Source organism: Phyllobates terribilis, unplaced genomic scaffold (assembly GCF_046119375.1).
Source record: "Phyllobates terribilis strain yellow unplaced genomic scaffold, ASM4611937v1 Scaffold_2__4_contigs__length_985480577, whole genome shotgun sequence".
Lineage (NCBI taxonomy): Eukaryota > Metazoa > Chordata > Amphibia > Anura > Dendrobatidae > Phyllobates > Phyllobates terribilis.
Genome location: NW_027362762.1, coordinates 390,274,389 through 390,292,835, shown reverse-complemented (window position 1 = coordinate 390,292,835; position 18,447 = coordinate 390,274,389). Strand labels below are relative to the sequence as shown.

The 18,447-nt window shown below is 44.8% G+C and overlaps 1 protein-coding gene across 1 annotated transcript in view; it reads left to right on the top strand.

Annotated features, from left to right (window-relative positions):
* Nucleotides 1-18,447, top strand: part of TMEM255B (transmembrane protein 255B) — a 163,890-nt gene that overhangs the window by 80,901 nt on the left and 64,542 nt on the right. The window contains exons 5-6 of the mRNA XM_073670528.1: nt 10,786-10,866; nt 12,316-12,401. Of these exons, the coding sequence (XP_073526629.1) occupies nt 10,786-10,866; nt 12,316-12,401 (167 nt within the window). The remainder of the gene's footprint in view (nt 1-10,785; nt 10,867-12,315; nt 12,402-18,447) is intronic.

Genomic DNA, 18,447 nt, shown 5'->3' with positions numbered 1-18,447 from the left:
GGAAGCTTTCCGCAACCTGATGGCGGCGGCCGTCCCTCGGTACTTGGTCCCCAGCAGCCACTATTTTTCCATGTGTGCTGTCCCCGCATTACACAAGCACGTATCCCACAACATTAACCGTGCCCTCAACAATGCAGTTACTGGGAAGGTCCACCTAACCACGGACATGTGGACAAGTGGTTGTGGACAGGGACGGTACATCTCGCTGACGGCACACTGGGTTAATATAGTGGAAGCCGGGACCCAGTCGGACCTTGGGACAGAAAACGTCCTCCCGACATCGAGGATTGCGGGCCCTGGGTCAATCAGGGTTGCCCCCACATTCTACAGCTCCTGCACTTCCTCCTCCTCTTCAGCCTCCATGTCTGAAATGAACACATCAGTCACAAGCTGGAAGCATTGCAGCACTGCCTCAGCCGAGCGGCAACAGGCTGTGCTGAAGCTAATATGCTTAGGTGACAAAGAGCACACCGCCTGAGAGTTGTGGACAGCTCTGAAAGAGCAGGCAGATTTGTGGCTGACACCACTGAACCCACAGCCAGGCATGCTCGTGTGTGACAATGGCCGGAACCTGGTGGCAGCTCTGAAGCGAGGCGAGCTCACACATGTACCATGCCTGGCCCATGTGCTTAACCTCATGGTTTAGCGGTTTCTCAAAACTTACCCGGATCTGCTTGTCAAAGTACGCTGCGTGTGTGCCCACTTTAGAAAGTCAGCTACAGCTTCCGCCGCCCTTGCCGTGCTTCAGCAGCGTTTGCGGCTTCCAGCTCACCGACTGGTGTGCGATGTCCTCACGCATTGGAACTCAACGTTGCAGATGTTGGGAAGGATTTTTGAGCAGCAGAGGGCAGTTATTGACTACCAGTATCAACACGGCCGTCTGTATTCAGTTCATCCTCCACACATAAGACCTCAGGAGTTGGCATGGATGTCAGACATCTGTGCCATCCTCCAAAACTTTGATGATTCCACCAAGATGGTGAGCGGCATAACGCCATAATTAGCATCACCATCCCGCTTTTCTGTCTTCTGAAATGCTCGCTGCTCACAATTAAAGAGGAGGCAATGCAGGCAGAGCACGATGAGATGGAGCAAGGAACCACACAGGGTGATTCCATACAGTCTGGCTTCATCTCATCCCAATGTGGATTGGGTGACAATGAGGAAGAGGAGGAGGAGGAAGAACAGGAGCTAGTTTCCTGCGCTATAGACGGTACTACCTGCACAACTGTCATACCGTCTGTTCAGCGTGCATGACCTGAGAAGGGGGAGGAGGAGGAGAGCATAGTCAGTCATCCTCTTGGTGAGGACACGGAAGCCTTGCCTGTTAGCAGTCTGGTACACATGGCAGAGTTTATATTACACTGCCTTTCCCATGACCCTCGTGTTCTCCAAATTTTGGGTGACAGTCATTACTGGTTGGTGACACTTCTAGGCCTACGCTACAAGGGGAACTTCCTATCTCTTATTCCCATGGTGTACAGGTCTGCTAAAATGGGGCAGTACCAGAAGGCCCTTGTTGCGGAATTATTAAAAAAAATTCCCATCTGAAAATGCTGGCGGCAGAGGTTACAGTTCGTTGGACAACCAAGAAGTACAGGCGAGAGTGACACAAATCCAATCCAGCAGAGGCAGGGAAACACTGTCAAAGTTCTGGGACAGTTTTCTCAGACCCTACCATCGCACAAGCCCTGATGTGCAGGGTAGTCTCACAAGGAGGGAAAAGTTTGGGAAAGTGATGAAGGAGTACCTTGCTGACCCTACCAATGTCATCCGTGATTCTTCTGTGCCTTATAATTATTGGGTATCCAAGCTGGACACGTGGCATAAACTGGCTCTCTACATCCTTGGAGGTCCTGGCCTGCCCTACTGCTACCATTTTGTCAGAGCGGGATTTTAGTGCTGCAGGGGGAATTATAACTCATAGGTGCATCCGCCTGTCAACTGAAAATGCTGGCAGGTTGACTCTTCTAAAAATGAGCAAGGGCTGGATTGGGCAAGACTTCTCAACACCACCAAATGATAGCAGCGTAACATAAACTCAAATCCAGTGTCTTTTTTTTGTTAGGTCTATTCCCATGCACCTCTTCACACCCAGACATGGGTATACGCTTCCTAATTTTGTCTATTTGCTCTTGTCCTCCTCCTTCTCCTCATCCTCCACCACCATATCACTACCATATCTACGTCTCTTCCAAGGGGCATTGGAGTGTGTCCAATTTTTGTCAGCCCTTGCATTCACTGCATAGGCAATAACAGTATGGGAGACCCGCTCCTTTCTAATGGGAGCATGTCGTTACTGAGGCCCACCTCATGTGAATTACTCTTTAAATTGGTATAGGGGTCTTTCCCAAATTTAGGCAGCGGTTGTACTCACTGCATACCCTATAACTGTATAGCAGAACCGCTCCTTTCTAATGGGAACATTTTGTCACTGAGGCCCACCTCTATGTGTCTTTAAATTGGTATTGGGGGTTTTCCCCAATTTAGGCAGCCGTTGTACTCACTGCATACACTATAACTGTATAGCAGAACCACTCCTTTCCTTTCTAATGGGAACATGTCGTGATGCATGTGAGGCTGCCCTTGCATGGGCATTACCACTATAGGAGACCCACTCCTTTATAATGGGAACATTTTTTTTACTGAGGCCCTCCTGTATGTCTCTTCAAAGGGGTATTGGGGTGTGTCCAAATTTTTGGCAGCCCTTGCAGTCACTGCATACGCAATAACAGTATAGGAGACCCACTCGTTAATAATGGGAACAACACAGCATAGCCAACTGATAGCTCTCTAACAATAGTGAGGGCTGACTGCTGGCGTGATGCAAACGTGGAAAAACGCATCAAAAACGCTACGTGTGAACATAGCCCAAGGTGTGGAGGAGTATTTTTGTTTTTGGATATTTATTTTGCCTTATATACAAGTCATTACCCAGGAAAATCCATTTTGATTTCATTTTTGTATGTTTTATTGTGAGTCCGTAAAAAGTGGTGTAATACTCTGACAACATTGTTGACAGCAGTGACCTGGGAGTCTGAGATGCTTCCAGGGGTCTTCCCCGTGCTGTTCCCATGTAATTTCAGCACTGTTCCCATCGATTTGGACAATTTTTAGGACCTCTGCAGACCCCCGGACCGGGGGAGGGGGGGGGAGCCGGAAAAATGCTCGAGTTTCCCATAGACTTACATTGGGCTCGTAGCTCGGGTCGAGCACTCGAGCATTCCAATTTGCTCGACTCGAACAACGAGCACCCAAGCATTTTAGTGCTCGCTCATCACAATCTCTGCTAACATAAAGGAAAAGAAAGAAAAGTGTAGCATGCAAACATGATTGAAACAATATTTTATTATCTGATGACACATCCCCTTTAAATGATTATGCCACATCTAGAAACTAAAAATGAGTATTCATGTTTTTATGTTCACTAATAAGCTTTCCTCAGCATTGTGAAAATTAGAAACATAAAATGCAGTACCACATTGTCCACTAGATGGCAAACATCTTCTATTAAAACTATATTAGTCTGTAAATGTATTAGTACCTTTATAGGGATGTAGCAGGGACTGAGCTTGCCATTTAGCCATTTCTTGCGTGCGCAATAGTAATTTATTGAATTAGTTAGATTTACCCGGAGTCTGTAAATCTTATATACCTGTAAGTTTGAAAGATATATTACTATTAAAAATGACTTTATAATCTTAGGATGTACTGCAGATGATTTTGAAAGAAAAAAGCGCACATTACTATCAGTTCTATCACATCTTGTTTTGGTATACGCTGGGATATTCCCCTATGTATTCTTTCAAGGGAATAGAAATATCTTTATTTTCTGTATAGAAAGCACAGCTGATTATGCTTTTCTTTACAGTTTATAAATGCAGCGTGCGTGCTGGATGCTTTCCTGACAAATATGTGAAACATGTTCACAGTATAAGATAAGAGCCTTAGAAATACATAAACAGATAATTTTGCATAAAAGTCACTTCATATACAACTTATAGGCAAAGAAAACTGGATGAAACAAACAAACAACGAAGAATCAATTGAAAGCTAGGAGGATCAACAATAAAGCCATAACTTGGGTCTGGAATCTGAAATCACATCCATAAATCACTGTGATGATTAAATGTCTCCTACTTAAAAGGGTTGTCTCATCTTAAACTACAAGTCTGCAGTCACTCTATGCAGTGCGCATGCTGTGAGGATTCTCCGATGCAGGGAACAGCGGTCATGTGACCACAAGTATCTGATTTGCATACTCCCAGTCACGTTCCGGCTAGACTGTCTAGCCTCGCCCAATACACTTGCATTGAGCAAAGCCGCACCCATCTAGTCGGAATATGGCCGGGAGTATGCGTATCGCATACTTGAGGTCACATGACCGCTGTTCCCAGCATCAGAGAATCCTCACAGCACGCAGTGTGCAACGTGAGGATTAACAACTCTGCAGTCACATACAGTGACTGCAGACTTGTAGTTTAAGACCAATCAACTACTTTAAGGGGAATCTGGCCGTCTGTTCCTCCATTTCTGAGAAATTAGTATTTGAATTAATACACAAATGAGGCTGAAGAGCTATTTGTACATCTGAAGACGGTCACTGCAGCTCTATTCGCCACCCTGCTCTGTCCTCTCTTGCTTCATCGATAGGTTTTTTATACAAAAAGGGGTTCCCCAATAGATGCACATCAACAATGATGGTGGCTAAAGCTCAAACAAATACATGTGATTTACTCAATACTTAGGCCTAGAAAAAACAGCCCTAAAACAACATATTAAAAATACTACATAGATATATGACAAATACATAAAAGCAATATGCTGCTAAGAAGTACGGGGACCATAACGAAAAATATAACTATCAAGTGGACCACAGTGTGTATATTTAGTGGGCATACATACCCTAGGCGGGGAGGAAATCCTTCCCCATGTGTAAACCTGGCTGTCTGACCCTAGTAGAGTGGGGAAAATAAGTATTTGATACACTGCCGACTTTGCAAGTTTCCTACCTACAAAGAACGGAGAGGTCTGTAATTTTTATCGTGGGTACACTTCAACTGTGAGAATCTAAAAAAAATCCAGAAATCATATGGTATGATTTTTACATAATTAATTTGCATTTTATTGCATGAAATAAGTATTTGATACAATAGAAAAACAGAACTTAATATTTGGTACAGAAACCTTTCTTTGCAATTACAGAGGTCAGACGTTTCCTGTAGTTCTTGACCAAGTTTGCACACACTGCAGCAGGGACTTTGGCTTACTCCTCCATACAGATCTTCTCCAGATCTTTCAGGTTTCGGGGCTGTCACTGGGAAACATTGAGTTCCAGTTCCCTCCAAAGATTTTCTATTGGGTTCAAGTCTGGAGACTCGCTAGGCCCCTCCAGAACTTTGAAATGCTTCTTATGGAACCACTCCTTAGTTGCCCTGGCTGTGTGTTTTGGGTGATTGTCATGCTGGTAGACACAGTCATGACCCATTTTGAATTCTCTTATTGAGGGAAGGAGGTTGTTGGCCAAAATCTTACGATACATGACCCCATTCTCCCTCCCTTCAATACGGTGCAGTCGTCCCTTTGCAGAAAAGCATCCCAAAGTATGATGTTTCCCCACCATGCTTCATGTTCTTGGGGTTGTATTCATCTTTCCTTTTCCTCCAAACATGGCGAGTGGAGTTGATACCAAAAAGTTCTATTTTGGTCTCATCTGACCACATGACCTACCATGCATCCTATGGATCATTCAGATGATCATTGGCAAACTTCAAATGGGTCTGGACATGTGCTGGCATGAGCAGGGGGACCTTGCATGCCCTGTAGGATTTTAATCCATGATGGCGTAGTGTGTTACTAATGGTAACATTTGAGACTGTGGTCCCAGCTCTCTTCAGGTCATTAACCAGGTCCTCCTGTGTAGTTCTGGACTGATTTCTGACCTTTCTCAGAATCATCCTTACCCCACAAGGCGAGACCTTGCATGGAGCCCCAGACCGAGGAAGATTGACAGTCATCTTGTGTTTCTTCCATTTTCTAATAAGTGTGCCAACAGTTGTTACCTTCTTAACAAGCTGCTTGTCTATTGTCCTCTAGCCCATCCTAGCCTTGTGCGGGTCTACAATTTCTATAGCTGGTGTCCTATGTTGCCTTCTTAACAAGCTGCTTGCCTATTGTCCTGTAGCCCATCCCAGCCTTGTGCGGGTCTACAATTTCTATAGCTGGTGTCCTTAGACAGCTCTTTGGTCTTGGCCATGGTGGAGAGGTTGGAGTGTGATTGATTGAGAGTGTGGACCGGTGTCTTTTATACAGATAATGAGTTCAAACAGGTGCAATTAATACAGGTACTGAGTGCAGAGTAGGAGGGCTTCTTAAAGAAGAACTAACAGGTCTGTGAGAGCCAAAATTCTTGCTGGCTGATAGGTGATCAAATACTTATTTCATGCAATAATATGCGACTTAATTATTTAAAAATCATACAATGTGATTTTCTGTTTTTTATTTTTAGATTCTGTCTCTCGCAGGTGAAGTGTACCTTTGATAAAAATTACAGACCTCTCCATTATTTCTAGGTGGGAAACTTGCAAAATCGGCAGTGAATCAAATACTTATTTTCCCCACTCTATATAGATCAAAAGAACATAGTGTACTAAGTGGACATATGCAGTCTAATAGTATAAGGGGATAAGGGCAATCCCCATAATAACAATGATTGTCTAACCAGAAGAAAAAAACAACTAACATGTCTAGAATAGAGGTGGATGTGTAAGATGGTGACCGGGACGGTCATGCGCCTCTTCCCTACGACATAATGTCTTACTTTATGTTTATATATGAGCATGTATATGACCTAATGTCTGATGGGTCACTTACAGGGTCAGTATAGGTTAAAGTGCTTGTAGAGTATTAGATTAGTAGAAGGATAATGCAGAGGTGGGCACTATAGCTTAGAGAGTATGTAGTTATAAGTTAGGAAACAGCTAAGAGGTTTAGGAGCTGCTCCAGTGTGGAAGGATCAGCTTCAGTGGACAACTAAGGGACTTCCTGATTACAGGCAGTCGTAGTTAGAGTTAGTGTAAGTCAGAGGGAGAGATGTGACAAGAGCAGTAGTTGGAGGTCCAGGGGGCTCCAGTAGCATGGTCTGTCCAGCAGCAGAGGAACGTCAGTCAGGAACTCTGAAAAAGACTTTTCCTTAACGTTCAGGGCCTACGGTCCACAGGAGCCAGCAGAGAAGCTTGTCTCAAAATCTTCCCAGAAGGGGAAGTCGGACAGGGAATAGTACAGAGAAGACAGTACGGGACTTTTAAAACTGCAAACATTTCAGAGGCCAAAAAGGTCAACTATGGAAGGGATAGCTCAGGACAATCGGACAGTGAACATCAATACGTGCTGTGCAATGGACTGTGAACCTGGAAAAGTATGTACCCAATACTGCATGTTCCACTATGTTGCATATGGACATTTGAATAAAGTTCTTTTTTATAAAACGGAGTGGAAGTCCCCTAATGTGTGTGCGGCGGTTCCTGAGGGGGAAGGACCGAAGACAGCAGAGATCTGGGCCCAAAACGTGAGTGTTACACACCACACGCACAGCACAGAAGAATTGGGACATTTGTCTGTCAGGGAGCCAGGGTGTGGGGAAACAGCTTCCCCTCACCACCACTACCACCCTGAGCCCCTCACAGATGGACATAGGCTTCAGATCTACAGCCTAATTTGCATATCAATTGAAATAATGATTTTGTTTATATTTGTACCCACAGAACTGAAAAGGGCTAAGAAATATGTTGTTGTTTTTTAAGTAAAAATTATTATTATATGGTTTTAACTAGTAAAATAAAATTAAGATGACACATTCCCTTTCAAAAAGCCTATGTGCTGTATCTAAAAAGAGGGTGATGTATTCTCATAGCTGGCCTTGTTCTCAGCTCTCTTACTCTTAGTCCAACCGAATACTTGGTTTCCTTGGCTAAGGAGAAGGTCACAGCGCTTTGGGTGATAAATTGCTAGAGTTAATCTTGCTGTCTACGTTCTTGCTGGACTGTGCATTTGTTCTGATTGCTTGGTTGGATTATAAAGATTGATATAGCTCTTTGTACATTAACACTATAAAAGTTCCTTTTTATTTTCATTGAAAATATAACAAGTATTAGGATTAAGTATCTAGTAAATTAATTGCTGTGTTAGCTTATATTGAGTGAAATAAAAGCTCCGCACAGGGCTCCATGTACTGATGCAAAACAGGAGCTTCAATAAAACTTCACGCTGTACCTTTTTGTTCTGCAGAAATGATAAATGTTTTCCTGTAGATTTTGATTTTTGGCTGGGAATTTTCTGTTGTATGTGTTGTTTTTTACAGTATTATTTCTTTTTAAATTGATTTAGATTTATTAAGACCGACTGAGAGATTCTGACTTCATGTTGTCTTGGAGGACGTATGTGCCTCCAAAGCAGCCTCTGAACCAATATCTAGATCATAATTTGCTGAAATTATCAAGGAATCAAAATTTGAGATATTTACAACAGAAATCAGAAGTGGATATAGTACATAAGAATCATCAGTACTGCAGTTTCAGATTTTGAGCCTGTAATTCCTGGGAACATCACACAAAAGGCCACTTTTGGCTGCAAGTTTTTTATGATTGTGGGACTGTCCTCACAAAACCGTGACATTTGACAAGTATTGTAATGTCAAGCAATCATATCTGAGCTTAGTATTAAAATATTAACAAATAATTGTCACATTATTATTTTGGCACATATTAATGTCATAAGGCTTTTAGTAATTACTAATTTATTATTATAATATTGAATGCATATTTCACCAATTGCATTTAGCGGTTATCAGGTAATAGAAAGTAATAGAAAAAAAATTAATTAAAGGAAATGTCATTATAAATATTACAAAAACATTCTTAAATACCTTTAATTAGCCAATAACAATTATTTTGTCTAGGGAGGTAATCACTATAGAATTAGAATTGCTACCATCCTGGAAGACCTAGAATTTTAGGATAGGGGCCTATGAGCAGGTGCAATAGAAAGCTGTGAAGTGAGATATGCTTCTACTGGATATTATGATCTAATACTGGAGATACCAGGAGTATCGAGGTAAAAAGAGGCTGCTTATACTGATGTCCACCATGTCTTTCCCATCAAATTCTGGAGATATCGTGGGTGCTGAGGTAAGAAGAGGCTGCTCACACTACTTTCTACCCTGTCTTTCTGATAGAACACTGGAGATACCAGAGGTATTGAGGTAAGAAGAGGCTGCTCATACTGCTATCCACACTGTTTTTCTGATCTAATTCTGGAGATACCAATGTTGCTTTGCTAAGAAAAGCATGCTCACACTGCTTTCCACCCTGTCTTTCTGATCTAAATCTTAAGATACCAGGGGTGTTCATGTAAGAAGAGGCTGCTAATACTGCTGTCCAAACTGTCTTTCTTATCTAATTCTGGTGATACCTGTGGTGCTGAGGTAATTCTAATCGAATTTTGGAGATGCCAGGATTGCTGAGGTAAGAAGAGTCAACTTACACTGCTGCCCACTTTGTCTTTCTGATTGAATACTGGAGATATCAGGGGTGTTCAGATAAGAAGAGGCTGTTCACACTGCGGTTCACTCTGTCTTTATGATCTAATACTGGAGATACTGTGGCCGCTGAGGTAAGTAGAGGCAGTTCACACTGCTGCTTACCTTGTATTTCTGATCTAATACTGGAGATACCAGGGGTGCTGAGGTAAAAAGAGGTTGCTCACACTGCTTCCAACCATGTCTTTCTGATCTAATAGTGGAGATACCAGAGGTGCTGAGGTAAGAAGAGGCTGCATACATTTCTGTCCATTCTGCCTTTCTAATCTAATAATGGAGATATAAGGGGTGCTGAGGTAAAAAGAGGTTGCTCACACTGCTTCCAACCATGTCTTTCTGATCTAATAGTGGAGATACCAGAGGTGCTGAGGTAAGAAGAGGCTGCATACACTTCTGTCCATTCTGCCTTTCTAATCTAATAATGGAGATATAAGGGGTGCTGAGGTAAGAAAAGGCTGCTCACACCATGTTTCTCTTAGAGGGCAATAGGTGCCCATTGAAAACATGGCAGTTGATTTCAGTGGGCATCCTGTAATTCTTTCATCACAACTGGTGTTAGAGGCTTTTCAGCAACTGTGTCTATATTGTCTATATCATGAGCTTGTTTTGGGGGGCAGTTATCTGAAAAAGAGCTTCCCAAAGCAAAGTTGATACCTTAATTTGATTAGTTTTCTATTTTCTGACATTTAGCACCTGGGTGTGACAGCTGGAAACTACATCACTTTTTTATTATAACAATTATATAAACCAGCAGGTGCTATGACTATAAAAATGAACACATTTTTAATTTTTTTTCATGATCCTCTTTGTATAATTATGAGTCTGCAATATAACCATTGATGCAAGTGTTCTTTCAACATGATCATAATGTGGAAGAAAAGGAAACAGTGATAGTTGACAACATTGGTGGTTTCTTTTCAGGAAATTGAAAACTTGAGAGTCCAGTTGTAGACTAACATTTACAAAGTTTATTGAAATGATGAATAAAAGTAACGTGTGTAGGCTATGTGAGAACATTACTTTACTGTCAATTTTTCCATCTTCTCTTTGCAGATTCAAACAGTTATATTTCACAATTCTGAACCCTTCTGTTTTATTACTGCCAGTTAAAAAAATTGTTATAAAATGTAGAACATTTAAGATGTTTAAGACGTTTGATCTACATATTTGATTGACTTCTTTTTTTTAAGGAACCAAGACCTTTGTACTCAGGAAGATGCAAATTCTATGCAAGTGGATCAGGACTTGCTTATGATGCGCAACAGACAGAAGTAAGATCACTTGTAAAAATACTAAATTAAAGTTGTATTCCTGGTACTATCTCTAGTCTCTAAAAGTTTGGCACACATTAGTGCTTCTTAAGCCACACATCCTTTACAGCTAATCAATGACCCTCTCCAAAAAAAAACATGACCCTTTTTTAACGAGACTTAACCAGAGTTTTAAACACAAATTATTCTATAACTGGATGCAACAATTTACATGAAAATGCTCCAGTTTTTACTGCTTCTGTTTTCTGTTTTTCTCCCCTCCTGGTTTTTCTCTCACCTGCATATACCCTGGTAAGATCTGTTCGGGATGCCATTATTACCACTGGCCACTTGATGTTAGTTAGATACAGGTATATGGCTTTTGGCGCTTTGAGCCCTCATTTACCAAGGGTTATCTCTAATAGTACACTGCCTTAATGCTATTTTTCCATACAATCCAAATAGGAATTTAAGGGTTATCTTTTACTCGTATGCACTTTGGCACTTTACTAAATGTGCAGGATATGCAATTTCCCTACTATTGTCTTGTTTTTTTACATTTACATTTGTATGTCATGTCAGCTTTTCAATAAAATTGTATATGTTTTTTCTATATATCGTATACTTCTTTTTTCTCCAGTTTACAACCCTTTTTTAAATAGTCCAGATTTCTGGGCTAATAACATATCATTCACTTCTATCATTGTGCGGCTCATTCTCACAAGTAGCAACGTTCATGCAATTGAATTAGCACCCTAAACATCTGTGCCACAAACCAGCTGCTATGACTGCCAAAGCTCATGCTTGCATACGTCCAGCACGATGAGAAATAGTAAGGTGTTAGAGGCAGAGTACTGTTTTAATTGTCCCTGTGTCAGCCTCTAAAAGGACAATCTAATCATTCATTATACATCAGGTTCCTAAGGACCTATTATGCTGTTAGTTCAGGTGATCAGACTTTCTGTTGGACTAAGATTCTCTTGTAAAATTGGCCCATTTGTATTTTTGGGCTTTGTGTGGACTTCAGCTTCAAAATCATTAATACCAGGCTAAAAGGAACTTGTCATCTGATCCAAACTGTGGGCAGCATGAATAACAGCCAGGTATATTTCATAGAAAATATACTTTGAAGATCAAGCTGGGAAAGAAAGCCAGAGGTGAGATTAGTCCGGCTCCACTCCAACTGTCTCTTACCAGCTCTGCAGCAGGTGATTGACAGGTCTCTCCCTTATTTGTAAATAGTGAAAGATCTGTCAATCACAACTAGCAGTGCTGGGAAGAGGTTTAAAGTACAAAGGATCTTTAAAGTCGATTTCCTCTTGTGCATAGATGCAATTGTGCAGCCAGGCCGCAGCATGACTCAGGTGAAAGATTCCCTTTAAGGTAATTGTATAGTTGTAGATTCTTAATATATCACTATTTTGTTGGGAATAGTCATCAAACTATAGTTTTAATTGTTGTCCTTTACAGGTGACTTGCTCTACTGGAAGTAGCCGATGTCAACTCAGAATTCGGACTCACACGTGCTATTGCTGTGACCTCTATGACTGTGACAAGTATGAAATTTTTTTTTATTAGTCTACAAAAAGTAAGGGTATTGTAAATTGCAAACGTAAATTTTGAGAAACCATCCATAAAATGCCTCACATTGTTATTCATTCAAATCTGAATTAGGTTTCATATCGACATGAATGTGAAAGCCCCAGTAATAAGAACAATAAGCTAGAGATTATCAGGCTATTGTGCTGCTCATGGACATTGTATCAAACCTCATGAATGTGCAAATCCTCTGCCGAAATGTGTTGTTTTACAACCCTTTTATTAATAAATGTCTATATTTATAATCTCCCCCATGTTTTTTGTCAGGAGCAGCACCCAAGCTTATTGTTCTTATTTCACATTTTGCCCTGACGGCTGCAGAGACAAGTGTTTTCAGCCATCAGGAGCAGCAGCCCACATCCACTGAGAGGTGTTTGATATCCCGGTAGGGTTGAGTGAGTATGTTCTGTCCGAGTACGCTCTGGCCGAGCTCCGAGTATTTACAGCTGCTCGGTCATATGGTTGAATCGCTCTCGTGTGCATGATTTGCAACTGTTTGACAGCTTTATTACATGTGAGGAATGTGTAAGAAATAGACATTCCTCCCATGTAATAAAACTGTCAAACAGTCGCAAATCATGCACACGGGAACGATTCAACCATATCACCGAGCAGCTGTAAATACTCGGAGCTCGGCCAGAGCATATGCGGCGAAAGGGTTAATATAACATACTCGCTCAACACTATATCCCAGCCATGCTCATTGTAGATTAGTAAGCTTATTGCTTTGTATTTCAATATGGACTAAAGAAAGAGACTCTCTCTTCTTTTTGCCCTTTCAATCACAGTAATGAGTGACATTGTCAATTATACAGTTTCTATGCAAGAACCTCAGTGGGTAACTAAATCTGCATGCAGACCCATGGCAGTTCAAACTCCAAATCAGTGGCAAAATCGCAAAGGCCAGGCTTCAATTTCTGTCACGGATTTAACTGCTAAGAAAAGACAAAATTTTCCAGTGCGTGAATGCCCTGTAACAATAGGTTTTCAGGAGTAGGTGTGATAACTATTGAGCAAGCCAATAATTTCACCTCAAATTAATGTAATCCAGAATTATTACTTAATTATAGTATTGCAGGAATGGAATGAAGAAATCTGTTGTCCCATCAGTTTTTGAACACTTCTAACCTTTTTTCCCTATTTGTTCATATCATATATTGGACCTTTCCTACAAGTTCTTTTGCAGCACACAATGGGTTACCTTGTTTAACGGTTTTAGAAAATGTAATAAGCAGTAATTAATAATGCAAAACATCATAACAGCTGATACTCACAACACTGTGCAAGATGCAAGAAGACTTTTTCCAGACTGGAAGACATGTTCTCTTTCTCTTGTTTGAACTACATGCAATATTCAATCACGCTAAGTTTTTACTCATTCTATGTCTATAGAAAGAGCTTATACACGTGTTGAGGAAAAAGTTTCGTGCTGCAGTGGTTTAGCGTCCAGTCCGGTTTTCTTAGGCAGCTGAACTAGGGCAGGTTTTATTCTGCGGCTGCCATCGCCGGGCATCCTGGGTGCCTCTGCTGTTTACTGGGTCCTAAGACATCATGCCGTCACATGAGGCCTGGTAACTAAGCCTCATGTGACATGATGAAGTTGTGTGGTCAAGTAAATGCCATAGGCACCCAGGATACTGGCCGCGCAAGTGAAGACAGTCCAGGTCCTTCTGCCACAGAGGACCAGACTGGACGATTGACCAGATAAGCTAGACATTTTTGCTCAACTCTAGTTTCTAAACCTCATAGTGCCGGAGCAAGGGCTGTAAACATTGAGACCAGTCTTGATGAAAAGTGTGCTGGTGTAAGATGAGAGAAATTCATTAAATGGCACCTGTCACGGCAGATAACGCTATTTTCTTTGTACTTGGGGCAAAGTGATTGTGTGATATTTGTGCTGTGATTGTGTGACATGTGCGTTTGCACTTGTTAAAAATGTGTGCTGCGCCTGTCTGAAGTGCACTGTGCTTGTGTGACTTTTGCTCTATACTTTTGTGATGTGGGCATCATGCTTGTGTGACGTGGGCATAGTGCTTGTGGTATGTGTACTAAGTGTTTGTATGATGTCTTCACTGTGCTTATGTGAAGTTTCTTCTGTGCATTTGTAACACATGCACAATGCATGTGTGCTGTGCTTGTGTTAAAGGGAATCTGTCACCCCCTGGCACTTATCTTACCTCTAATATGGGCATACAGTTGATAGAAATGTAAATCTATACTTACCTGTATGCCTCATATTAGAGGTTGTGTTGCTGTGAAATGTCCTTTTATTCATACAAGTTTCTGATGTGTTCCCATCCTGAGGACTGGAAGAAATCCCTGCCTCCTGTGTGAATTATAATGTTTCCCCCCTCCCCTGCATGTCACAGTAGCCTGTGATGTGCAGTTGCAGGAGCCAAATCCAGCCCTGTGATGTGCAGTTGCAGCAGCCAAATCCAGACACTGTGACATGCAGGGGAGGGGGGAAATATTGGAATTCACACAGAAGGCGGGTATTTCTTCCAGTCCCCGGGCCTGCAAGCATCAGAAACTTTATTGAATAAAAATACATTTCACAGCAACCAGACCTCTAATATGAGGGATACAGGTAGGAATAGATTTACATTTCTATCACCTGTATGCCCATATTAGAGGTCAGATAAGTGCCAAGCGGTGACAGATTTCCTTTAAGGGTGCACTGTGTTTTTTTGACATTTCCTCTAAACTTGTGTGATGTGTGCATTGTGCTTGTGTGAGTTGTGCGTAGTGTTTATGTGATGTATTCTCTGTGTTTGTGTGACATGTGCTTTGCGCTTGGGTGACATTTTCACTGTGCCTGTGTGACTTTGTATTTTTGTGACATTTTTGCTGTTTTTTTGTGATGTGCTTGTCTGACATTTGCTCTTTTTTGTATGACTTAGGCATAGCACTTGTGGGATTTGTGCATTGTGCTTATGTGACTTGTGCATAGTGTTTGTGTAACACATGCACTCTGGTTGTGTGCCCTGGGTATAATGTTTGTGTAGCGCCCCGCGGGTTCGGTCGCTACAGAAGCATTGCATCTCAACCAGATGTGCGATATCTCACTTCCAGGTAAGGATGGAGTGTGGATCAGGACCCCGACACCTGCATGCATTACACCACATTTCCGGGAGGCAGGGCGACCGATATGCTCCAAGTAGAGCACGACAGTCCCTGTCCCTGGCTGGAGTGGGGGAGGGAACACCGAGGAAGGGGGAACCCTGTAGTGCATAGGAAGGAGAGGGCAGTTTCTGGGTGCACCTAGAGGGAGGTATAAAAGGTGGGCACCATCTTAGTTCTGGGAGAAGTCAATGTGAAGTCAGTCGGTTCAGTAGTTGGGAGAGGAGGAGGCTGGGAGCAGAGGCTCTGCATGGGCTCTGCTCCGCAGGCAGGCCGGAGAGGGCGGCCGGAGCCTGGAGGAAGCAGAAGGAAGGAGAAGGAAGGTGAAGGAAGGAAGAGGAGCGGAGGAGGCCCCAGGAACAAGGAACGAAGGGACCCCAGGGGTGTGGACCGGCGAGTCGCCACCGCACACCCAAATCTACCTGCGTAGAAGGGTCAGGCCAAAGGGGGAGACCGGTCCCCGAAACTAATGGAGGCGGGGAACTACCCTCAGCTAGAAACCGGAGGCTGTGACATTTTATGTGGCGCAGACTCTCGCTACACCCGCTAGGAAGGCACCACATAGGGTCAGGGAAACTGGCGCCAAGTTTACCAGAGAAAGCCCGAGGCAGCCGGACAGAAGCGAGGTCACTGGTGGGGTATGACAGGCCAGAGAAAGGCACACAAAGGGGGTCCTGTGAAACGCTCCAAAGTTATCTGGGAGTAGGCCGAGCCCCTCACCTGGTGAACACAGTGCGACGTGGGAGGTTATGACCAGCTGTAGTAACGTGGATAAAGAACTGTGAGTAAATACCCTGGACTGCATTACAGGACTCTGTGTCGTTACTGCTGCTCCCACGCACCATCACCCCCAACATCCGCACTTGCTGCCCTGAGGCTATACTCCTCCCGTGGGGAGTTATACTATGCTCTGCTGCACCCACAACACCAGCCTCAGCGGTCTGCCCTGCAGCGGCGGTTCACTCTGACCGCAATCCACGGGTGGCGTAGTCGGACATTCAGCATATAGACTGCCATTTGGGTTGACCACCCTGAGCCACGGGACCGGGTCCCCGCCACGCAAGGACTACAACCCCCAGCATCCACAACGGGTCCGGTTCCAGGGGGCGCATCAACTTTTGGCGTAGTCGGCAGGGTTTCGTGCCCGCAACCACCGGGTACTGCGTGCCTGAATAAAGACTGTTTTACTGTATTGAATATGGCACCCGCCCCAGCAGAACGGACGCCATAATGTGCGTGCCAAAAGACAACAAGAAGCCACCTCCAATTGTGTGCCAGGTCCCAGAATGGCACCAAAGAAGGAGCCCACCCCCAACAGCCTTGAGTGCGGCTGTAGAGATGTCCATCAATGTGGGGGGGGGCTGCCCCTGAGAGTGATTGTCAGCAGGTTGCCCCGGGACCACCCCCAACAGGGGCGGAAGGAGAAGAATACCGGGGGGCAGGGTCTGGTTTGGATCAGTCTTGGCAGACCACACCCAGAGATGGCGAGCAGCACCGACTCCAGCACCCTGACGGGTGGCTTGCTGCAGGCCATCGCGGCCCCGTACAGCCTCAGGGAGCTGATGGCTCAGCTCCCTGGAGAAGACCCGGAGTTCCTTCGAACTGCGCTGGAGGATCTGGACCGGAGGATGGTCCAGGCGCAGCGGGAAGCTGTAGCGGAATGGAGGGAAGAGATGGCCCGGCGGGTCGCGGCCCTGCAGCACGGGACGCCACCAGCACCGGCCAGCGAGCCAGCCCCTGAGGACGAGGAGTGGAGGCCGGAAGCTGAGAGCAGCGCAGCCCTGGAAGCAGGTAAGGGGGACACCCCTGCCACCAGGCCTGATGCTACCAACCTGCCTCTGGACCCCGTCGCGGAGCCAGACGTCCTGGTAGTCGCTGCGCCTCCCCCACTCCCGCCGCCGGCACACAGGCCCCAAGCCGTGAGCACCGTCGCCGGATCAAGCCCGAGGCCGTTCCCCCTGACCCCATGTGCGGTCGGAAGCGGCCCGCTCCAGGCCCGGTCGCAAGGCCTGACCTCCCCAGGCGCCTTCCAGCAGTGTGCGCCCCCGGTCCCGACACTGCCACCCCTAGGGACCGACCTGTACAGCCAGCTCGCCAGACCCGATGGAGAGCCGGTCCCCTTACCAGATGGATGGGTTCACCTTCGTCAGCGGAAGAACCTGTCCGCAGAGGCCGAGGCCCCGCTTGCTCCTCTCCTGCCCGTTCCACAGCCAGTCGCCATCCCCCAGCTCCCGGAGGAAGAGGTCCAGATCGAGTGGGACCAGACCGGGGAGGACCTGATGGGGTTTTCGCAGGAGAAGCGGGCGGCCGCAGCTCGCAGGCAGGAGTTCTGCCAGCGGGAAATCAGGCAGCTAGAGAAGGAGGAGCAGGCCCGGCGCCAGAAGAGGGAGCAGCTGCAGGCCCGGAGCGCAGAGGAGAAGACGCGGACCCGCTGAAACCCCCAAGCTGCACGCGGTCCTAAAATTACTGGGACCGTGGTAAAGTTCCATCAGGAGAAGGGATGGGTGTTCATCCGGGACCCCACCACAGATACGGACCTCTTTGTAAATAGGAGGGACGTGGAGAGCCACCTGCCTGAGGGTCACCGGGGACGGGATCTGTATCCGGGGGACTTGGTGTCCTACACCCGACATCGAGGCCTGTGAGGGTGGTACGCCCTCAATGTCCAGCGGGTAGAAGAAGAGCACTACCTTGAACACTACTACCCAGAGGACCCGGACGGGTCTGAAGAGTACGGTGAAGAGGAGGAGAGTCAACAAGCAGGACATCGCTACTAATGAGCGACAGCCTAATTGTTAATAGTTACCCGCCAGGGTGAAGAGTTAATGGACACGCCGTTTTAAGGATTACAGAAGTTTACCCGGTTAAGGGTTGTTGTTCATT